Raw genomic sequence first — 24,661 nt, 5'->3', positions numbered from 1 at the left:
AGGTCGGCCTGGGGGCAGTGCTGTCTCAGGTGGTTCAGGGGGAGGAACACCCCGTCACCTTCTTAAGTAGGAAGCTCACCCCTCCCGAGCGGAATTATAGCGTAGTGGAGAAGGAGTGCCTGGCGATCAAGTGGGCCTTGGAGTCCCTACGCTATTACCTGCTGGGACGTCAGTTTCGCTTGGTGACGGATCACTCTCCACTGGTCTGGATGAGGTCCGCCAAGGAACGGAATGCCCGGGTTACCCGGTGGTTCCTTTCTCTGCAGAACTTCCGGTTTACGGTTGAACACCGGGCCGGTAGGTTGCAGGGCAACGCCGATGCCTTGTCCCGCGGCCCGTGTTTGATGGCAGGAGTTCAACCCCGCACGCTTGAACTGAGGGGGGGAATATGTGAGACTGTGACCGGGGTTATCTATGACGGCCGGTATGTCTCGCCTCGGTTGTGCTCACTCCATGATAATCCACTATAGGGTTAATGCTGTTTCCCTACAGGCTGAAGGAAGGGTTAAATAGATTCAGGAACGAGGGCAGGTGTGCCGGGTGTGAGGGAGTGATCACATCTCCCTGAGTTCTCTGCCGGAAAGGCACATATGTACTATTGTGGACTTTTTCTTTGGATAATAAACCGTGTGCTGTGAACCTTGGTGCCTGGATCCCGTGTCTTCTGCAGCGCAGCCGACGACGCTACCTCACATTATCTATATAGTAGCTCCTGTTGGAACTGGACAGGCTGACATATTGTTTTTTACCCAGCAAAGTGGACCTGTAAGCCTATGTGCGCTCGCTGCGTTTTTTTGACGCTGCGCTTTTTGTGCGTTTTTGGCCGCTAAAAACGCACAAAAACGCATAAAGCACCCACGGTAAAAAACGCACCAGTAAAAACGCATGGTGTGTTTTTGGCTGCGTTTTACTGCGTTTTTGATCTCTGCGTTTTTCCAATGCCTTGCATGGGGGGAAAATGTAGAAAAACGCAGGAAAGAATTGACATGTCCTTTTTTTTTTTTTAAGCTAAAAAACGCAGCTTAAAAAAAAAGTTGGGTGCGGACAGCAAAAATGAAAACTGATAGACTTTGCTGGGGAAGCAAAGTCATGCAGTTTTGAGCCCAAAAACGCACAAAAATGCACCTGAAAAACGTGCAAAACGCACTGCGCACATAGCCTAAATGTCTCCAGATGTAGGCTGGTGCGGATGTCATTTCATAAACATTTCTTTTCTCATCTGCAGGGTAAGAAGGTGGCTTTTTACAAGCGTGCCCAGATCCTAGTGGGAGACACCTGGGCAGTCCTGGAAGGAAAAGATGAGGGCGCCTTCTACGACATCCATGACATTACCATGTTTGCTGACTATCGGGTTCCTCAAACTTTACTCCACTTTGGAGTCATTAGATATTCAGAAGAACTTGTGAAAAAGCTAAAGGAAGGTCAGTACACATTAAGGAGTAATACTGATTTATCAATCACCAAAGCTGGATGGCTTATGATGTTATATACTCCTGGGAATTTAACCTTTGGAGCCATTACTGGTCATAATCTCTTGGATAGAAAGAGAACAATTACCGGTACATTAATAAAGTTTTAGTTAAACTGTTGGGTATTGCTGTATATAGCACAAGTGATCAAACAATCCCAGGTTTGTATATGTTCTCTTACGAGAATAAAATGAAAAGTAAAATAAAAAAATAAAATTGGAATCACTCAGTTAAAAATAACAATATGTAAAAAATACAAATACTTGGTATCACACTGTTCAAAAAAGTCCAGTCTATCAAACTCTAAAATGAATTAACCTGATTTTCATCGGGTGCAATGAGATCAATTTCCTACACTGGTAGAATAGTTACATAAGTATTTGCAGAGACATCAATGTATTTGCTTATTTAAAGTCTTTTTGTCATGATCTATGCTTGGCTCTGTCGCTGCTGTGCCATGAATGGTATTTCATCTCAGGGTCAGGTCATGAGGGGTTTGTTCCAGATGTCAGTACGCTATATCCTGACGCTGCACCTCCGGTACAGTGCCAGTGATAGTTCCTGCTCTGTAGCGTGCGTGCCTGGCTCCTGTCAGTTCCTTATCTGTCCTGCCTCCCAGCTACCTTGTTCTGACCCGCGTCCTCCTCCGTCTGTCCCGTTTACTGACTACCCGAACCTGTCTGCCTGTTCTCCCAGCCCTGTCTGTCTTATTGTTAGGGCCAGATGGACGAGTAGACCCTGGAGGTGGATCCACTGGGCCGAACTCCCGGATGAGGGAAAGGAGTCCGGTAGCCGGAGCACTGTAGGTAGCAGGACAGTCCGTGCACTGGGAGAAAATGGAGAAGTCCCTGGGACCACGAGGTCACTGATGGTGGTCCGGGTGACGGAGCTCAGGTTCGGAAGCCGTGATGGTGTCAGGCGGGGTCCGGAACCGTTGGAGCGAGATGACGGGTCACCGCAGGGATCCGAGATGGTACGGACTGTCAGGATGGCAGATGGGCAGCGTTCGGGGTTCGAGGTACCGCAGGACCGGATGGCGATGCAGGATCGGCTCTAGAAGATAGAGAGGTAAGTATCTCACAAAACACAAGGAGACCTGACTCCTAGCTTGGGAAAACACGAAGAACAGGCCCCGCTCCCTTGGACATTAACCCCCTATATACCCTGTACCTATGTGCATCATTTCCTGTAATTTGACACTGGCCCTTTAAGAAAGGGTCAGTGACCCCGCGCGCGCCCTAATGCGCATGCGCGCGGCCCGGGTGCCAGAAGCCAGGGAAGGAAGCTGAGAGGAGGACGCAGGGGAGCCGGCCAGGACCTGGGAAGCCGTCGGGCGCCGGGAGCGGAGACCAGGGGGCCTGGGAAGGACGGGCACCGGAGGTTGGAGAGCGGGGAGCATGGCAGGTGAGCCGGGGAGCGGAGCTGAGGACCCGGGGAGCGGAGCAGAGGACCCGGGGAGGGGAGCCGAGGACCCGGGGAGCGTGACAGTACCCCCCCCCCACGCCCCCCTCCCTGCAACCGGGACATGAAGGCACGGATCAGAGGAGTGCCACGTTCTCCCTGGGCTCCCAGGACCTATCCTCAGGACCATACCCCTCCCAGTCCACCAGGAAGAACTGCCGACCACGTACGGTCTTCATGGCCACGATATCTCTTACCGCATAGATGTCGTCCTCAGCAATAGGAGGAGGAGCCGGGCTGGCGGCAGCGGAGAAGGGACCAAGGACAACCGGCTTGAGCAGAGAGACGTGGAAGGAGTTGGGTATTCTCATTGTGGCCGGGAGCTGTAGTTTGTAGGAAACCTCATTGATCTTGCCGAGGACTTTAAACGGCCCTATGTAGCGAGGTCCCAGCTTGTAGGATGGTATCTTCAGTCGGATGTACTTGGAAGCAAGCCAGACGAGATCTCCCGGAGAGAAACACGGAGGATCTAGGCGTCTCTTGTCCGCGTGTCTCTTCATCCGCAGGGTTGCCCGTGCAAGGGACGCCTTAACTGAGTCCCAAATGGTAGTAAAGTCACGGAGTACTGCATCTGCAGCAGGGATGTCCGAGGACGAGGATACAGGCAATGGGACAGACGGCTGAAGTCCGTAGACGACATGGAAGGGAGAACTGGAGGAGGACTCACTGACGTGGTGATTATGGGAGAATTCTGCCCAAGGAAGAAGCGTGGACCAATCGTCATGATGGGCGTTCACGTAGTGACGTAAGAAAGAGGTCAATATCTGATTGACCCTCTCCACTTGGCCATTAGACTGAGGATGGTAGGCAGATGAAAAGTCTAGAGTCACTCCCAGATGTTTGTAGAGAGCCCTCCAGAAGCGGGAGGTGAACTGAGTTCCTCTGTCGGACACGATGTGTGATGGAAAGCCATGCAAGCGGAAGATGTGATGTATATAGGCGTCCGCGAGTTCCTGAGCAGAGGGCAATCCAGCCATAGGAACGAAATGGGCCATTTTAGAGAATCGATCCACCACGACCCATATGACTGTGTGTCCGGAGGACAATGGCAAGTCCGTAATAAAGTCCATCGCTATGTGTTGCCAGGGAACTGAGGGTATGGGCAGAGGCAGAAGACGGCCGTATGGCAGGTGTTTGGGTGTCTTGTTCCTGGCACAGGAGGAGCAGGCAGAGACAAAAGAGGTGACGTCCGTGCGCAGGGATGGCCACCAGTAATGACGTACAATAGCGCTCCATGTTTTCTTCTGACCTGCATGACCGGCTGTTTTCGAGGCATGGCCCCAGTGTAACACTTTTTGCCTGTCAGTCTCAGAGACATAGGTCTTCCCGGGCGGTATCTGGGCCAGGGTGACAGGAGCCACCGGAATAATCTTGCTTGGACAGATGATGGGTTGAGATGTCTCTTCCTCCTGTTCCATGGGCACGAAAGACCTAGACAAGGCATCAGCGCGTACATTCTTGTTTGCGGGTCGGAAATGAAGCTGGAAGTCGAACCGGGCAAAGAACAAGGACCACCTGGCTTGCCGTGGGTTCAGTCGCTGAGCAGTCCGCAGGTATTCCAGGTTTTTGTGGTCCGTGTAAACAATGACAGGGTACACTGCTCCTTCCAGAAGATAGCGCCATTCCTCCAGAGCCAGTTTGACCTCCAATAGCTCTCGGTCACCGATGGTGTAATTGCGTTCAGGCGCGGAGAAGCTCTTGGAGAAGAAACCGCACGTCACCATCTTCCCGGAGGAGGACTTCTGCATGAGCACTGCTCCGGCTCCCGAGGAGGAGGCATCCATCTCCAAGGTGAACTGGCGGTTTAACTCTGGACGGTGGAGTACAGGAGAGGAGGCAAAGGCTCGCTTTAGAGCGCCAAACGCGGCGTCGGCCGCAGGTGACCAGTCCTTTGGATTAGCCCCCTTCTTGGTCAAGGCGGAGAGAGGAGCAGTCAGAGCCGAGAAGTGAGGAATGAACTGGCGGTAATAGTTAGCGAATCCCAGAAAGCGTTGGATTGCCTTCAGTCCAGAAGGAGGAGGCCATTTGAGAATGGAGGAGACCTTCTTGGGATCCATCTGCAGTCCGGTATCGGTGATGAGGTACCCCAGGAAGGGGAGAGAAGACTGTTCGAAGACGCACTTCTCGTACTTGGCGTACAGACGATTCTCTCTCAGTCGTTGTAGAACCAGTTGCACGTTCTCTCGGTGGGTCTGGAGGTCCGGAGAAAAGACAAGGATGTCGTCCAGATATACCACCACACAGACGTAGAGAAGGTCCCGAAACACATCGTTCACTAATTCTTGGAAGACAGCTGGTGCGTTACACAGGCCGAAGGGCATCACGCAGTATTCATAGTGCCCATCGCGAGTGTTGAACGCGGTCTTCCATTCATCCCCTGAGCGGATACGGACCAGGTTGTAGGCACCCCGAAGATCCAACTTGGTGAACACACGAGCTCCTCTGAGCCGATCAAACAATTCGGGGATGAGCGTCAGGGGGTACTTGTTTTTCACGGTGATCAGGTTCAATCCCTGGTAGTCTATACATGGGCGTAGGTCACCCTCTTTCTTCTTTACGAAGAAGAAGCCTGCTCCAGCAGGAAAGGAGGATCTCCGGATGAATCCCTTAGCCAGGCTCTCTGTGATGTACGTAGACATGGCCCTTGTTTCGGCTGGAGACAGTGGATATATCCGTCCTCGAGGTGGTGTAGTTCCCGGGAGCAGGTCAATGGCACAATCGTAAGGACGATGTGGTGGAAGTACTTCGGACTCCTTCTTGTCAAAGACGTCCACGAAGGACCAATAGGCTGAGGGCAGTCCCGGTAGGGACTCGGGAACCGGAGGTCGCCGGATGGGTTGTATGGTCTTCAGACACCTCTCATGGCAAGAAGGCCCCCATCGAGTAATATCGCCAGTGCCCCAGCTGACTGAAGGCTCGTGTGTCCGCAACCAGGGAAGACCCAGCAGAATTTGATGTGACATATGTGGGAGGACGTAGAGAGCGATGTTCTCGGTGTGCAGAGCACCGATACGCAGTTCAAGCGGCTTGGTGATCCAGGAGATGGTGTCAGAGAGAGGTCTCCCATCCACAGAGGCAATCACCAGGGGCTTGTCGAGTGGAGTAACAGGCACCTGGTACTTGTCCACCGTGGCCTGCTGGATGAAATTGCCTGCTGCCCCAGAATCGAGGTACGCCTCAGCCGTAAACCGCGTCTCTCCCGTTGTTACTTGCACAGTCCATGTAACTGGGTCTGAGAGAGTCCCAGCACCTAGGGTGGCCTCTCCTACCAACCCTAGGCTTTGGAGTTTCCCGGCCTCTCTGGACAGGCGCGTAGCAGGTGTGTGCCCTCTCCGCAGTAAAAGCAGAGACCCTTGGCGAGCCGCTCTGCTCGACGTTGTTCAGACTGTCGCACACGGTCGATCTGCATGGGCTCATGGACGGAGACACCAGAGGCCGTTGACTGGAGTACGGCGGGCTTCCGTGGAGGAGAGGAATGCCGTACCGGACGTCTCTCACGGGATACCTCTTTGGACCGCTCCTGAAAGCGTATGTCCACTCGAGTCGCTAGGGTAATCAGGGCGTCCAGGGTGGACGGTACATCACGTCCAGCCAGCTCATCTTTGATTCGACCCGATAGTCCTTCCCAGAAGGCGGCGGTTAGGGCCTCGTTATTCCACCCGAGTTCTGAAGCCAAGGTGCGGAAACGGATGGCGTATTGACCCACCGTCAGTGTTCCCTGACGTAACCGGAGAAGTGATGACGCAGACGCGGAGGCGCGTCCGGGTTCGTCAAAGGTGCTGCGAAAGGCCTGCAGGAACTCCTGGAGGTTCTTGGTCATAGGTTCCTCCTTCTCCCACAAGGGGTTCATCCACGCCAGTGCCTCGCCCTCTAGGTGAGACATGATGAAGGCGACCTTGGCTTGGTCGGAGGCAAACAGATGTGGCAGCTGCGTGAAATGGAGGGAGCATTGGTTTATAAACCCCCTGCAGGTCTTGGGATCTCCGGCGTACCGGGGTGGTGAGGCCAAACGCAGTCTGGAAGCATCCGAAGAGGCAGCCACGGGAGCGGGGGTCGTGGCTTGACTAGAGGAGGCTCGGGATGTTGAAGACGTGACTGCTGCTTGTAGCGTGGTCAGGCGGGTGTCCACGGAAGTCATAAAGTTCAGCATGCGGGTCTGAACTTCACGCTGGCGTTGGAGTTCCTCATGCAAGGCCGCTAGTGCTTCGGCGGGATCCATGGCCTGTTCTTACTGTTAGGGCCAGATGGACGAGTAGACCCTGGAGGTGGATCCACTGGGCCGAACTCCCGGATGAGGGAAAGGAGTCCGGTAGCCGGAGCACTGTAGGTAGCAGGACAGTCCGTGCACTGGGAGAAAATGGAGAAGTCCCTGGGACCACGAGGTCACTGATGGTGGTCCGGGTGACGGAGCTCAGGTTCGGAAGCCGTGATGGTGTCAGGCGGGGTCCGGAACCGTTGGAGCGAGTTGACGGGTCACCGCAGGGATCCGAGATGGTACGGACTGTCAGGATGGCAGATGGGCAGCGTTCGGGGTTCGAGGTACCGCAGGACCGGATGGCGATGCAGGATCGGCTCTAGAAGATAGAGAGGTAAGTATCTCACAAAACACAAGGAGACCTGACTCCTAGCTTGGGAAAACACGAAGAACAGGCCCCGCTCCCTTGGACATTAACCCCCTATATACCCTGTACCTATGTGCATCATTTCCTGTAATTTGACACTGGCCCTTTAAGAAAGGGTCAGTGACCGCGCGCGCGCCCTAATGCGCATGCGCGCGGCCCGGGTGCCAGAATCCAGGGAAGGAAGCTGAGAGGAGGACGCAGGGGAGCCGGCCAGGACCTGGGAAGCCGTCGGGCGCCGGGAGCGGAGACCAGGGGGCCTGGGAAGGACGGGCACCGGAGGTTGGAGAGCGGGGAGCATGGCAGGTGACCCGGGGAGCGGAGCTGAGGACCCGGGGAGCGGAGCAGAGGACCCGGGGAGGGGAGCCGAGGACCCGGGGAGCGTGACACTTATCCTGGTCCTGACCTGCATCCCCTCCACCCTTGTATGTTACTTAGACTTCCCGACATCTGAGCTGTATCCTTGTTTTTGACTTCGGCTCCGTCTCTCCCTCGGCTATATACTGTACGTGACTTCCCAGCTACCCACCCTCGGCCATAACCTGACCATAATTTAATTATCCCTATACTACTGACAAGACCTCCTGTTGCAGACCTGGCTCACTGACTACTCTACTGCCCTCTTGTGGTTTGTCTGCTTATTGCACTCTGAAGCTACATTGCTTGCAGCTTCAGTGTGTCTATTCGTACAGTGTGACATTTTTGTTATCAATATAACTTATTAGTACAGTCAGTGGCATTGGGCCTGTAAATTTAAAGGGAATGTTTTATTTCAAAAAATCCCTGTCCACAGGAGCAGTTTGTTATAAAAAAACAAACACTGAGTCTCTGCCACTACTCCCATTGTCTGACATTGGTTGCTGCACTCTTGATGTGACATTAGTTTTGCAGCCAATCAGTGATCCCATCAGCTCTAAGTGGCACATTTCATTTACACTGGCAGAGCCACTGATGTCACATTGACATCGATGTGCATAAAATCACCTGGGATTTCAAGTAATAAAATACAAGTTATACTCATTTTTTTCCAACAAACCTATTTATACACTGACAAGCAAAAGTGTAACAATGTTTTGAAATGTTGACTTTCGGGCTCCATAAATTCACCATCCACTACACTGTTGAGCGTGAGAGTACAGCGGGCTTTATACGCTGCGATCTCGCTAGCGAGATCGCAAGCAATCGTACCCGCCCCCGTCGGTTGTGCGACACGGGCAAATCGTTGCCAGTCGCGCACAACCTTGCTTACCCCCATCACACGAACTTACCTGTCCTGTGACATCGCTCTGGCCAGTGATCCGCCTCCTTTCTAAGGGGACGGGTCCTGCGGCGTCACAGCGACGTCACACGGCAGCCGTCCAATAGAAGCGGAGGGGCGGAGATGAGCGGAACGTAAACATCCCGCCCACCTCCTTCCTACCGCATAGCCGGTGGAGGCAGCTAAGGAGATGTTCGTCGCTCCTGCGGTGTCACACACAGCGATGTGTGCTGCCACAGGAACGAGGAACAACATCGCTAATTAGAAGAAAACGATTTTTTGTTTTAGGATGACCTCTCCGCGGCAAACGATTTTTGCCACTTTTGCGATCGTTTTAGGTCGCACATAAGTGTCACTCACTGCGATATCGTTAATGACCCCGGATGTGCGTCACAAACAGCGTGACCCCGACAATAATTCATTAACGATATCGTAGCGTGTAAAGCCCGCTTATCTTCATATTATAGACAATCATCTTGGCTATCTCATACATAAATTTCACTTACAACTATTTAGCTTAAGATTAGATATGCAGATTTTTGTCATGTCACTGCATTATTACTATTTTGCTTCTAAAAATCTAAATTTACATTTTTATTATTTTGTAAATCAACCTTTGGCTTTCAACACTGCCTGAATCTTTCTGAGCATGCTCGTAATCAGATTCAAGCATGTCTCAACCGAAATCTGATCCCAGGTCTCCGCTACACGTAACCAATATTCTGGTCGACTCACTTGGTATGTATACAGCGTTTTCTTCAACTCTACCCACAAGTGTTTGATTGGGTTCAAGTTTGGGGTCTGTGGGGGCCAATCCAGCCCTCTATTTCATTGTCATTGAACCATTTATTGGTCAGTCTCAACCTATGCTTCCAGTTATTGTCCAGCTGGAGCACTATGTTGTCCTTTTCATACCAATAATTCTCAAGTATAAGAAGTAACTCATTTTGTAGGAAGCTCACATATAGCTCAGCATTGAGACCACTATCGATCCTGGTCAAGTATCCAATGCCTTTGGCTGTTAAACAAAATTATATCATCAGATTTACTCCACTGAACTTGAGAGTTCCTTCAGTTTCTCAATTCATTCACCCCTTTTCCCTTGTTTCTTCTAAACCCATTTGTACTCAGCAGAGTCTAGTCTATTGACTTCCATCTCATCTCTCCAAATCACCTGTTTCCAATCTTCTAGTGTCCACTTTTCATACTTCTTTTCAAACTTGAGCCAATGCTTCTTATGATGATATTGAAGTTGAGGCTTCTTCACCTTTTTTTCTTGCTACCATTCCAGACTTGTGTAACATATGTTGCTTGGTGCTTGCGTGGACCTTTGTGATCTCACTATTATGAAGCACACGAGCCTCCGCCACTGCCGTGTTTGTTGCTCCAGAACTGATAGAGCTTGTGATGAGCCGACTTGTTGACTCCAATATTTTGCTTGGACTTCCACCTCTTGGCTTTTGATTGGATGGATTTCATTTCATATTCTCCAACTGTCATGGCACTCACATGATGCAGTTTGCAAGCTAAATTTATGTATGAGATAGCCAAGATGAATGTCTATAAAATGAAGGTAGTCTGACATTCAATCCTGTAGTGAATAGTGGCATATAGAGCCTGAAAGTCAAAAGTTCAAAACAATGTTGCCCTTTTGCTTGTCACTGTAATTCAGTTCTTCCTCTCTATCTTCTGGCCACAGATTGGACTGTATGTACAATGTAACAGGTTCCCTATAGCAACATGGTTACATTTCTTTATATCTATTGTCCTGGTCCTGAGTAAGGCTATGTGCGCACTAGGCGTTTTTGCCGCGTTTTTAGCGGCGTTTTTTACCGCGTTTTTGTGCTGAAAACGCAGTGACATTGCTTCCCCAGCAATGTCAATGGGTTTTCAGAAGTGCTGTCCTCACACAGCGTTTTTTTTTAGCTGCGTTTTTGTGGTGACCACAAAAACGCAGCATGTCAATTATTTCTGCGTTTTCCACTGCGTTTTTCACTCATTGAATTCAATGAGATGTTAAAAACGCAATGAATAACGCATATAGCCGCGTTTCTATGACTAAAAACGCAGCTATAAACGCAAGGGGTGGGTACTACAGTGACGTGTACAGGAAGAGGATTCCTTCTGTTGGTAAACACAGAAGCAGGAATCCTCCCGGTACCGTCACCGCCGCGTCCACCTCCCGTCCTGTGCATGTCAGCTCCGTGCGGTGCCATGTCTGGGCGGGAGGTGGAGGCAGCGGCGAAAACCAAAGTGAACAGTAGAAAAAAAAAAAAATGTCATATACTCACCTGTCCGCAGGGTCCCGGTGCCATGCCCGCTCCCATCTCCTCCCGGTCCCGCCGCTCTGGCTGTGTGCAGTGTCCCCGGGGCAGGACCTTGCTTGCAGGACCTGGCGGTGGATCACCTGATGCAGTCACCTGACGCATCAGCTGATCGCGGTGTCGCCGGCTTTTTCGCGCCCGGCCGGCTATCAGCTGATCCTGCCGTCAGGGGACTTCATCAGCTGATTACCGGCAGCTCCGGCAGCGATCGTATAGGATCAGACTCCTGTCCAATCGATCGCTGCAGGAGCTGCCGGTAATCACCACAGCACATAAGTGAGTATTATTTTTTTTTTTTTTTTCTACTGATGCATCAGCTGATTGTATAATCGGCTTTTATACAATCAGCTGATGTGTGATGTGATTCACATCCTTGAACCTGACAGATCATCTGATCGGTATGCTTTCCAGCAAACCGATCAGATGATATTGGATCCTGATTGGACGGCGCGGGACCCTGACCCAGGATTACTGCGGAGGGGGGTTTATTTCAATAAAGATGGAGTCACTAATTGTGTTGTGTTTTATTTCTAATAAACATATTTTTCTGTGTGTTGTGGGTTTTTTTTATCTGTACTAGAAATTCATGGTGGCCATGTCTAATATTGGCGTGACACCATGAATTTCGGGCTTAGGGCCAGCTGATAATATACAGCTAGCCCTAACTCCATTATTACCTGGCTAGCCACCCGGCTTCAGGGCAGCCGGAAGAGTTGGATACAGCGCCAGAAGATGGCGCTTCTATGAAAGCGCCATTTTCTGGGGTGGCTGCGGACTGCAATTCGCAGTGGGGGTGCCCAGAAAGCATGGGCACCCTGCACTGTGGATTCCAATCCCCAGCTGCCTAGTTGTACCCGGCTGGACTCAAAAATTAGGCGAAGCCCACGTCATTTTTTTTTTTTTAATTATTTCATGAAATAATTAAAAAAAAGGGCTTCTCTATATTTTTGGCTCCCAGCCGGGTACAAATAGGCAGCTGGGGGTTGGGGGCAGCCCGTACCTGCCTGCTGTACCCGGCTAGCATACAAAAATATGGCGAAGCCCATGTCATTTTTTTTTTCTTTTTGGGCAAAAAACTGCATACAGTCCTGGAAGGAGGATGCTGAGCCTTGTAGTTCTGCAGCTTCTGTATGCTCTCCTGCATACACTAGTGAATGGAGGATGCTGAGACTTGTAGTTCTGCAGCTGCTGTCTGCTCTCCTGCATACACTAGTGAATGGAGGATGCTGAGACTTGTAGTTCTGCAGCTGCTGTCTGCTCTCCTGCATACACTAGTGAATGGAGGATGCTGAGACTTGTAGTTCTGCAGCTGCTGTCTGCTCTCCTGCATACACTAGTGAATGGAGGATGCTGAGACTTGTAGTTCTGCAGCTGCTGTCTGCTCTCCTGCATACACTAGTGAATGGAGGATGCTGAGACTTGTAGTTCTGCAGCTGCTGTCTGCTCTCCTGCATACACTAGTTCTGCAGCTGTCTGCTCTCCTGCATACAATGAACATTTTGAAGAAGGAAATGACATCAGACCTTTTTTTTTTTTTTTTTTTCATCAACAATCTTTAATGGCATTGTGCACTGATTAAAAACGCAGTGAGTAAAAACGCAGCAAAAAACGCACCAAATCGCGGCAAAAACGCATGCGTTTTTGCCGCGTTTTTTTAGCCGCGGGTGCGTTTTTTAGACAAAAACGCACATAAAAACGCAGCGTGAAAAAAACGCCTAGTGCGCACATAGCCTTAGGCTGCGACCGCACTTTGCGTTTCCACCTGCATTTTGGCTGCTTTTTATGTGCGTTTTGAGATGCACCTTTTTCATGCCAAAAGGCATGCGTTTTGATTTCACAGCAAAGTCTATGGAAAATGGGGATTTCTAGACCGCACTTTGTGTTTCTAAACGCTGCGTTTAATTTGCATATTTTGTGACAAAAACCATGCGTTCAAAGAAGCAGCATGTCAATTGTTTTTGCCATTTTGGTGTGTTTTGCTAACATTGAAGTCAATGAGAAATGGCAAAAAAACAAGTTTCCTACAATTTCCTGTGTTTTACCTTCTTTTTCTGTGCAGAAAACATGCGTTTTGAACTTACAAAACGTATGCTTTTTGCACATTAAATTAATGATTTCATATGTCCCTTTACACACACACATAATCCGACAATTAAATTAAAGAAAATGTTAAATGTAGTGCTATTTTTCTAATAAATACTATATTACCGCTATAATTCCATTATATATTTCTATTTTCTTTTTAATTTCTGCACTTATGTATTTAATCCTTTTTTTATCTTTTTTCAATATATTTGAATGTTTAACCGTTATTTAGCAGTGTCTTGATTTACAAAATGCATTTGTCAAAACGCAGGTGGAAAAGCAGGTAAAAAGCGCTGAAAATGCATTTAAAACGCGGTAAATACGCATGCGTTTTCAGCGCTAAATTTCTGAAAAAGGCAACTTTGGTCAAATCAAGCACAAAATGTGCGTTTAGAACTGCAAGTAGCACAACGCTAAGTGCGGTCGCAGCCTTTGGGTATGTGCGCACACTGCAGTTTTGTTTCTACAGCGAAAAATGCACCCTCTGGCAGAAAAACGTACTTTGCTGGATAAGGTCATACATGCAGTTTAGGACCACAAACTGCACCAAAAAAAGCAGTGTGCGCACAGGGCCTTACAGTCAACATTCTAATCCAAAGCTTCAGGGTTTAAATGCATTCTTGCTCATTCTTTGTGCATAGCTTAATTGTTGAACTGAGACCTGTAATCTTACATTAGACTCTTTAAAAGTATTCTAATTTTCCCACCGTTTTCATAAAGTCTCATTGATGATGTATTTTGGTATATGTTGGTCTACCTTTTTGTACTGTTATAGGATAACATAGTCAATTACTTAATTTGTGAACTAATTCGACAGTGAGGTTGGTCCAAAACACTTGGAGAATAACCACTTAATAATAATGGCTGTATATTTGGGATTGTTGTTTTGTAGCAGAATACATTTGGAGCCAATCAGATGCCTCCCCGATAGTATTACATGACGGACAATTATCTGCCTGCATTTTTTTGCAATGTGGACACCATTAATCCTGACCAAATCGCCAACAACCCCGTACTGCCAGGAACCTCAGTCATGATTAGAGAGGTTTTCCAACAAAGTTAATTTTAATCAATAGATCTTGGAGTAATAATTTATACAATTGGATGTGATTAAAAAATGTTCCTGTGCTGACATAATACCTGTATATGTGCCCCTGCTATGTACTGTGTAATGGCCGTGTCTGACCGTACAGGGACATGGTCTGATCATACCACAGCTCCTGGGCAGAAGAGGACCCAAAAGAGTATAAAGACAGGATTGCAAATAATACTCTCTTTGAGGTAAAACATTTTTTAAAAAACGTAAAATGCTATACCTCACAAAATAAAATCAGCTGTGATCCCGTGCTGTAATGTCTTTATACTCCTTTGCTTCCTTCACTGCCCAGGAGCTGTGGTATGATCACACCATGTTCCTGTACGGTCAGACACGGCCATTACACAGTACACAGCAGGGGCACATTTAAAAGATTATATCAGCAGAGGAACATATTTAAACACTTCTAATTGTGGAAATTCTTACTATTCCAAGATCTATTGATTAAAATCAATTTTAACATGCACTTTGTTCATGGGAAAATTCCTTTAACTATTCCCACAGACACACATTATGCTATCGATCTCCAGCCTTCTATGAACAAGCTGCGTATTGTTGCACCTAAATATTGCAGAATTGAACTCATAAGTTCAGAGTACCTGCTGCCATTTTTCTGCACTCAAATTAAATGTTTTCCTGCATAAATGAGTCAAGTGACCTTGTTTCCGTGTTGAAAATATAGCTTTTAGACCACTTCTGACTAGTGATGGGCAAACCCAAACTGTAACGTTTAGGATCCGTGCATGGACCCCAAACACAGACTTCTCAGGGAAGTCCGTGTTACTGTTAGAGTTCGGCCACCCTGATAAAAATTTTAAATAAGGAAGCAAAATAGGGATTAAAGCAGGACAATTATAGTTACTGAGTTTCCGCCTAGCTGTCACACTGCTTCCAGGTCCGCTCATTAAATGTCATGAATATTCACTACTTCCCCCACCCACCTTCAGTGACATCGTCTGTGATTGGATGATTGGTTGCAGTCAGACGGTCATCATCTGTGATTGTTTGCCCTCACACTAGCAGTCTGGGTCTCCAGAGTGGAGTGTAAAAATAAATAAATAATTGGAAAAAATGGTGTAGGGTCTCCTGTCTTTTGATACCCAGCTCAGATTAAGTAATCAAAATTCTCTTATCTATAAATGTGTCATTACAAACTTTACAATCAAAACAGACTCACTGTTCTATGTCAATCTCAATCAAGGAAGAAGAACCCAAAAATGTGAACCATCAGACACAATTTCCCAAAAAATGTTTTTTCAAAATATTTTTTATTAATTACATTTAAAAACATAACATTATTAAAAAAAATGGACAATACCACCAGTGTAGGAGTAAACAAATAGAACTAGAGTACATAAATACTAAGCAATTATCGCTAATTATGCATACATTACTATGCACATGTATGTACACATGCATGTACAAATCAGCCTGATATCTCAAAGCCCTATAGCAATACTAAAACTTCTCAATATTCTTAGTGACAATATAAATAATAAATGCACATAAATATATTATAAAGTGCAAAAATGCCTATTCAAAAATAACACCTGCTCATAGATCACCACATGCCAACTTTATATTTAGCTATAATAAATGCCTAATACAAGTGCACTACCAAATAGCAGTTTCCCAAAGGTTATAAAGTATTGAGGGTCTATATGTAATCAACACTCTATTTATTGCACATATAAAGAACCAAATCCATTCACTTACATATCAAAATGACTGCTGGTCCATGTGTCTCCCTCCTGCCTCCAGCTCAGATAAAGCAGACAGCTGAAGGCTAGTATTCTTAGACTGGGGAGGCCCATGATAATTGAGCCCTCTCCAGCCTAAAATAGATGTGACAATCCTTGTGCATATCCGGCTAATCCCAATTGCCCTAGTGCAATGGCAATTGGGGTAATATAAGGAATTAATGACAACTGTGATTTGTCAAAAAATCACAGTTACCATCAAGGCCAATGTTAGTAATGGGGAGGGGTGTATGAGACTCCCCCATTACTAATCTTGTAAGTGAAAAGAAATAAACATAAGAAAAATCCTTTTATTTAAAAAATTCAAAAAAACAAAAAAAACACAATCTATTAACCCCCAAAATACCCCGGCAGGTCCAACGTAATCCACAGACATGTCCCACTATGATCATGCCTCTGCACATCCTGAGGTTGCAGTGCGTGGTCACATTAGAAAACGTGGGAGCCTACGGTTGGGACCTTAGGTGAATTCACTGACGTCACCGCTCACAGCTGCGGCTCCATCAGTGTGTCCCTGACACCACAGTGCTCGGTCACGTTTTCTATTGTGACAGCACACTGCAATGTCAGGATGTTGCAGAGCCGGGATTGTCATGGAACCTTGTGTCTGTGGATTACGTCAAACCTGCAGGAGCATTTTGGGGGTTAATAAATTGGAGAAAGGGTTGGGGATTTTTTTGGTTTTTTTTTTTCAATAAACATTTTTTTTCTGTGTTTTGTGTTTATTTCTTTTTACTTAAACTATTAGAAATGGGGAGATTCATAGACCCCTATCCATTACTAACACATGGATTTGTGGCAGCTGTGATTTTCTGATCAATCACAGCTGACAACAACCCCTACATTACCTCAATTGCCAAAGCTACAGGGCAATAGGGATGAGAAAGGTAAGCAACAGGATTGGAGCATTTAATGGATGCGCACTTCTGGGGTGGCTGCAGGCTGCTACTTTTAGGCTGAGGAGGGCTCAATAACCATGAGCCTCCCCAACCTGAGAATACCAGCCTCCAGCTGTCTGCTTTATCTGCGCTGGATATCAAAATATAGGGGACCCCACGCCGCTTTTTCTTAATTACTTATTTAATTATTTTTTAAAAAATTGCATGCAGTCCCTCATTTATTGATACACAGCCAAGATAAAGCTCACAGCTGGGGCTCAAGCTTTCAGCTGTTTGCTTTAATCTGTGCTGGGTATCAAAATACGGGAGCCCCTACGCCATTTTTTCCAATTATTTATTCATTTTCACACTCCACTTCGGGGATCCAGACAGCTAGTGTGAGGGCAACCAATCACAGATGCCGACAGTCTGACTACAACCAGTAACAAATGCTGCCATAGAGGATGGGCGGGAGAAACAGGGAATATTCATAAGGTTTAATGAGCTGAACCGGAAGCACTGTGACAGCTGCATGGAAACTCAGTAAGTATAACTATCCTACTTTAATCCCCATTTTGCTTCCTTTTCCAGTCCCCTGGCCCTTACTAATGCTATTTTACAGCACAGTTACAATTTTGGGTCCCATAGACTTAAATGGGGTATGGGATTCAGGTTCCAGACCTGTCCCGAACTGGAATTTTTGTTTTTAAGTGCCCCCAAGCCCGGTGAACCCAAAAATCTTTCATTCTGACCAGAATTCTCTGAACAATAATTGGGTGTTACTTGATCCCACTGATTGCTGGCACTTCTGAACTGATTGCACGGCTGGACAATTTCTTATTTACAAGGGAAGTACGTACTCGTATGATGTGTCTTTCATTTGCTACACTACGTTTTATTGGCCATTCACTACGTCTATGGTGTCCAGCATTGCCTAATTCTTGGTGCTTCTTTATAAGAATTGAAACAATACATCTTGAAACCCCAGTCTGCTTTAAAATCTTTGCTTGGGAGAGACCTGGCTGATGCAGTATCACTACCATGTGTTCGGTTGCTGTGCTCAGTCTTGCCTTGGTATATGACATGTGACATGAAACTGTCTTCCCCAACCTCACCTTTGTAGCATAGTTTGGCTGTTCCTCACTAAGTTTTAAGCCTTGTACTCCGCTGTTTCTGTTAACAACGGTGTCTAAACTTATATATAAAAATGATGATCATTATCACCTGGTTTGTATAATTAGTTAGTTACTCATACAACTCTCAATAATCCTAAACCTTACTGACTCTAAGGGGTACTTCTCACATAGCAAGATTGCTGCTGAGTCACAGGTTTTGTGACGTACCAGTGACCTCATCAGCGATCTTGCTGTGTGTGACACTAAGCAGCGACCTGGCCCCTGCTGTGAAATCGCTGATCGTTACACACTGTTCTGGTTCATTTTTTGCTCGTTGGTCTCCCACTGTGCAGCACACATCGGTGTGTTTGACGGCGTGAGACCAACGAGCACCGACTCTGTGTAAGCAGCATACGCTGGTAACCAGGGTAAATATCGGGTAACTAAGCAAAGCGCTTTGCTTGGTTACACGATATTTACCCTGGTTACCAGCGTACACCATTTACAGGCTGCCAGCACTGGCTCCCTGCACACGTAGCCAGGGTAAATATCTGGTAACTAAGCAAAGCGTTTTGCTTAGTAACCCGATGTGTACCCTAGCTATGTATACAGGGAGCCAGCGCTGGCAGCCTGTAAATGGTGTACGCTGGTAACCAGGGTAAATATCGGGTAACCAAGCAAAGCGCTTTACTTAGTTACCCGATATTTACCCTGGTTACCAAGCGCAGCATCGTTATACGAGTCGCTGGTGGCTGGTCGCTGGTGAAATCTTCCTGATTGATAGCTCCCTAGCGACCCTGTAGCGACATACCAGCGATCCTGACCAGGTCATATCGTGGTCGGAATCGCTGGTATGTCGTTTAGTGAGACGGTACCCTAATTGTATCTAGAAGAATTAATGCTGTCTTAAAGATAAAGTGTGTTCACACCAAATATTGATTGAATTTACTTTTTTGTTCATTCACTTTGCTTATTTTTGTTAATTAATAAATATAAACTAGTTCTACTATTTTTGAAAATGTTCACATTTTGCAGTATGTTTTCCTCACCTGCCTAAAATCTTTTCATGGTACTGTGTGAACCAGTAAATATTTTTTCTTTCATAAAAGAAGCCTCCGGGCAATAATTAAGTACTGTATATATATATATCCCACCTTATTTCTATAGAATGGAACAGGCCTAAGGTATACTAACATATCCACTATAAACGCTTAGGGATGTTTATTGCCTATTTCTAGTAATATCCAATTTTAATTGTGAAGGTCTAAATTATAAGACATGATGTACCCATGATTCATGAAGAAACACATAAAGCTATTTATTTATTAAAAAATGTACTTTCCACATACATTATGTCTATACTTACTGTAACATCTAAAATAGGATAGTTCAATAGATGGTGGTGGACATACTCGAAGACAATATAATGGTGAGTAAACGGAAAATGAATGCAAGTGTTTCAGTTCCTATATTATAAGTACAGTCATGGCCAAAGGTTTTGAGAATGACACCAAAATTATATTTTCACGTGATCTGTTGCCCTCTGGTTTTTAATTGTGTTTGTCTGATGTTTACATCACATACAGAAATATAATTGCAATCATATTATGAGTACCAAAAGGTTATATTGACAGAATGAGTTAATGTAGCAAGTCAATATTTGCAATGTTGACCCTTCTTCTTCAGGACCTCTGCAATTCTCCCTGGCATGCTCTCAATCAACTTCTGGACCAAATCCTGACTGATATCTGTCCATTCTTGCATAAGCAATGCTTGCATTTTGCCAGAATTTGTTGGTTTTTGTTTGTCCACCCGTCTCTTGATGATTTCCCACAAGTTCTCAATGGGTTTAAGATCTGGGGAGTTTCCAGACCATGGACCCAACATCTCTAAGTTTTGTTCCATGAGCCATTTAGTGATCACCTTTGCTTTATGGCAAGGTGCTCCATCATGCTGGGAAAGGCATTGTTGGGCGCCAAACTGCTCTTGGACAGTTGGGAGAAGTTGCTCTTGGAGGACATTCTGGTACCATTCTTTATTCATGGCTGTGTTTTTAGGCAAGACTGTGAGTGAGCCAATTCCCTTGGCTGAGAAGCAACCCCACACATGAATTGTTTCAGGATGCTTAACAGTTGGCATGAGACAAGACTGGTGGTAGCGCTCACCTCTTCTTCTCCTAATAAGCTGTTTTCCAGATGTCCCAAACAATCGAAAAGGGGATTCAGCTGAGAAAATGACTTTACCCCAGTCCTCAGCAGTCCACTCCCTGTACCTTCTGCAGAATATCAGTCGGTCCCTGATGTTTTTTCTGGAGAGAAGTGGCTTCTTTGCTGCCCTCCTTGAAACCAGGCCTTGCTCAAGCAGTCTCCGCCTCACAGTGCGTGCAGAAGCACTCACACCAGCCTGCTGCCATTGCTGAGCTAGCTCGGCACTGCTGGTAGTCCGATCCCGCAGCTGAAACAGTTTTAAGATACGGTCCTGGCGTGTGCTGGTCCTTCTTGGGCGCCCTGGAGCCTTTTTGGCAGCAATGGAAGCTCTCTCCATAATGTTCTTGATGATGCGATAGATTGTTGACTGAGGTGCAATCTTTGTAGCAGCGATACTCTTCCCTGTTAGGCCATTTTTGTGTAGAGCAATGATGGCTGAACGTATTTCTTTAGAGATAACCATGGTTAACTGAAGAGAAACAATGATACCAAGCACCAGCCTCCTTTTAAAGTGTCCAGTGGTGTCATTCTTACTTAATCATGACTGGTTGATCGCCAGCCCTGTCCTCATCAACACCCACACCTGTGTTAATGGAACAATCACTAAAACAATGTTAGCTGCTCCTTTTAAGGCAGGAATGCAATGATGTTGAAATGTGTTTTGGGGGTTAAAGTTCATTTTCTTAGCCAATATTGACTTTGCAAGTAATTGCTGTTAAGCTGATCACTCTTTATGACATTCTGGAGTATATGCAAATTGCCATTAGAAAAACCTAAGCAGTAGACGTTGTAAAAATTAATATTTGTAGCATTCTCAAAACTTTTGGCCATGACTGTACACAACCAGACTGACTTACTAGAATTGTAAACTTTCGGAAGTGATTTACATTATCTACTGTAGAGAAATCATGATTGGTGTTCATAAAAACAAGTCGTTTTACTATTGTGCCACATGGTATTAAAACCCAATAAAATCCAACATATACAAGGAAAAAAAGATCTTATGTATTTGTGTCCAATTATATGTACTAGAAGTAAAAGTTTTATATTTTGAACTACTGTATATTAGAGAATAAATCCTTTTTTCTTCTTGCAGGTTGGTTGTTTAAGAATGGAGATCGTGAAGAGATGGAGATCAGGGGCTGCTCAATCCGGGCCGTGGAGCTGATCCATGAGCAAATACAAGAACTATTTAAAGAAAAAGGAGGAAAAATAAGCCATGAAGTCAATCCTATTCTTATTAATAACTTTTTGTGGGATTTTGCTCGTGACAACAGAAAGACAGTAGATGTTGTTCCCTTCCATAGAGTGCGCTGCATCTATTACTAGTATGACTTTTATGCTAGCTATGAAATGATGAATACTTGAGGATTCAAGCCTACTCTCTCCTTCCCCACTATCATGTAGACTGTAAGCCCACGAGCCCAGGGTCCTTTCCCCTTTGTACCAGTCTGTCACTATTAGTGTATTCACTGTAACCTATGGGTGGCTTTACACACTACGATATCGCTAAAGCGATCTTGTTGGAGTCATGGAATTTGTGACGCACATCCGGTCCCTTTAGCGATGTCGTTGCGTGTGACACCTATGAGCGATTTTGAATCGTTGCAAAAATATTCAAAATTGCTCATAGGTGACATCACCCCCTATTCCCAATTATCGTTGCTGCTGCAGTAACGATGTTGTTTGTCGTTCCTGCGGCAGCACACATCGCTATGTGTGACGCCGCTGGAACGACAAACATCTCCTTACCTGTGTCCACCGGAAAAGGAGGAAGGAAGTAGGTGGGCGGCATATTCCGGCCGCTCATCTCCTCCCCTCCTTTTTTTTTTGGGCTGCGGTTCAGTGACGCTGCTGTGACGTCACTGTGACGCTGAACGCACCGCCCCCTTAGAAAGGAGGCGGATCACCAGTCACAGTGACGTCGCTGCACAGGTATGTGCGTGTGAAGCTGCCATAGTGATAATGTTCGCTACGGCAGCGATCACCAGATATCGTGCCACTGACGGGGGCGGGTGCTATCGCACGCGACATCACTAGCCTATGCTAGCGATGTCACAGCGTGTAAAGCCCGCCTATATCTGTATTTTGTATGTAACCCCTTCACATGTACAGCACCATGGAATCAATGATGCCCTAAAAATAAATAATAATTATTCAGAAAATATCTTCTAATAGAGTTGACAATGTTATTCAGAGTTTTTACTTGATAAATTATTATATTATAGGGAACCTGTCATGTCCAAAAATGCTATTAACCTGCAGATATGATGTTAATCTGCAGGTAAATAGGAGTCTGAACCTTTCTAGCACCTTTCTAGCACTTGCACTTAGAATCCCGCTGTCAGGAGGAAATTTACTTTATTCCTTCCAACAGCATTTGGCTTTCAGTCATAGGGGTGGCGCTGGTGCAGGTTTAGTCACCGCTCTATGTATAGTGAGTGGCAGCTATAACCACGTCACCCGCATTGACTCATAGCCGCTCTTTATTAGAACCACCAGTCAGTTTGTGTCGGGGCGGTTACAGCTGCTGCTCACTATATACTGAATGGTGAATCAAGCCACACCGGCGAAATCCCTATGACTGAAAGCCAAACACTGCTGGGAGGAATAAAGGCAATTTATCTGCAGATATGGAGTTAATCTTGAGGTTAATAGCATTTTGAACCTGCCTGGCGCCTGCACATTAAGCCCTACTGCCAGGAGGGAATGAACTTTAATCCTCACTGCAGTTTTTCAGTTTCAATAACGAGGGCAGCACCGGCGTGGATTCAGTCACCGCTCTGTGTAAGGAGAGCGGCAGCTGTAACCAACCCCACAATGACTAACAACCGCTCAACATTAGAGGAAGCTGTCAATCAGTGCAGGGGGTGTAGTTACAGCTGTTGCTCTCCATACACAGAGTAGTGACTGAACCAGCGCCACCCCAGTGGCAGAAGCCGGAACAATGCTGGGAGGATTAAAGTTAATTTCCATCCAGCAATGGGGTTTAATGTGCATGTGCCAGGCAGGCTCAGAATGCTATTAACTTGCGGGTTAATAGCATTTTTGCAGGTGACACGTTCCCTTTAAATGCAATCTTATAATCCATACATCTATTTGACTTTTTTCCTAGCGGACTACTCAAATGTAGATAATGACTTGTTCTGTGATAAACGTTTTCTGTAACCTAATGCATATGTTCATTCTTTTGAGTATTTTCTGATCGATCTGCAGATACCCTGACATGTTATTAATTTAAAAATACACATACAGCTGTATTGCGGTTTATGGAAAAAGATAAAATTGGTCTGGTAGAATATTGTACAGAACCATATAGTGCACAGAAGCAGATAATATAATGATGTGCCAAATACATAAACAAGACTACAAAAATGTGATTCCTTGCAGAAACCGTACCAAATGAGGTGGTAAATACCACTACCTGGACAACCCCTTTATAAATTCCTCTTGTAAAAATAAAAATAAAATATACTCAGGTCCTGCACCAGCGCTGGGTTTCCTGGAGCTCACATGACTTTGTGAACCCTGCAGCCAATCAGCAACCGTAATTGTGCTGCTCAGTCACGTCCCTCTGACAAAACGCAGACAAGCGGAATTACTGAGGAGCAGTCAAATGCGGCCACTGATTGGCTGCAGGGCTCCCATAACATGACAATCTCACGCAAGCCCTGGGAGACTGTGTCAACATCACTGGAATGGCACCAGTGCAGGAGGTAAGTTTATGTTATTTTATGTTATAAAGGGAACTGCTTATTGAATAAGGTGGGGTCCAGGTAGTGGCAACCCCTTTAATTTCCCCAACTTTATTACTTCTTCTTACTTTGTTACTTCTATAAATAAAAAATATGACTTCTTGAATGCGTATTACGCATACCTCCCAACCTTAGAAGAACAGAAAGAGTGATAAAGTCTGCGGCGCGCCTTGGCAAGTTTTGACCACACCCCTAGTTACACCCCTAGCCACACCCATGTGGCAGTAAGGGTCATTCAGCACTGTTCATTCATAGTCATAGCAACCAGAATTTTCTTATATTTAGAGTTCTAATGTATGGGTGGCAGTGGTATCCATTGTGTAGGGGAACAGTTTGAAGAGGGGGTACAGTTTTGAGAGGGCATTGTAATGGGCAATATGAGGGCATAGTGTGAAGACTGGGTACAGAATTGATATGGAGATTGAGCAGTATGAATTGAAGGCATAGTATGGGGAGAGGTTAGGACGGTGGAGGAGGCAGAGTGGAGATATAGAGACTGTAAGAGAAAACGCTGGAGATGTAACAACCATGGAACAGGTTGTGGTTCATAAGGGCATACGGTGTAGCTGTCATAGCTGACAATGGCTGACAGCGTGGTGGGTGTAGCTCCTAAGGGCAGACAATGTGGAGATCA

The 24,661-nt window shown here is 46.2% G+C and overlaps 1 protein-coding gene across 1 annotated transcript in view; it reads left to right on the top strand.

The window, feature by feature from the left end:
• The window catches only part of LOC142245182 (queuosine 5'-phosphate N-glycosylase/hydrolase-like), a 39,364-nt gene extending 15,077 nt beyond the window's left edge, over window positions 1-24,287 (top strand). Inside the window, exons 4-5 of the mRNA XM_075317632.1 lie at window positions 1,226-1,421; window positions 21,369-24,287. Coding sequence (XP_075173747.1) covers window positions 1,226-1,421; window positions 21,369-21,601 — 429 coding nt within the window. The 3' untranslated portion in view covers window positions 21,602-24,287. The remainder of the gene's footprint in view (window positions 1-1,225; window positions 1,422-21,368) is intronic.
• Window positions 24,288-24,661: the final 374 nt, after the last annotated feature.

Source organism: Anomaloglossus baeobatrachus, chromosome 7, assembly GCF_048569485.1.
Source record: "Anomaloglossus baeobatrachus isolate aAnoBae1 chromosome 7, aAnoBae1.hap1, whole genome shotgun sequence".
In the NCBI taxonomy this organism is placed as follows: domain Eukaryota; kingdom Metazoa; phylum Chordata; class Amphibia; order Anura; family Aromobatidae; genus Anomaloglossus; species Anomaloglossus baeobatrachus.
Note: the sequence above shows the minus strand (reverse complement) of the source record. Positions and strands in the feature narration are given on the sequence as shown.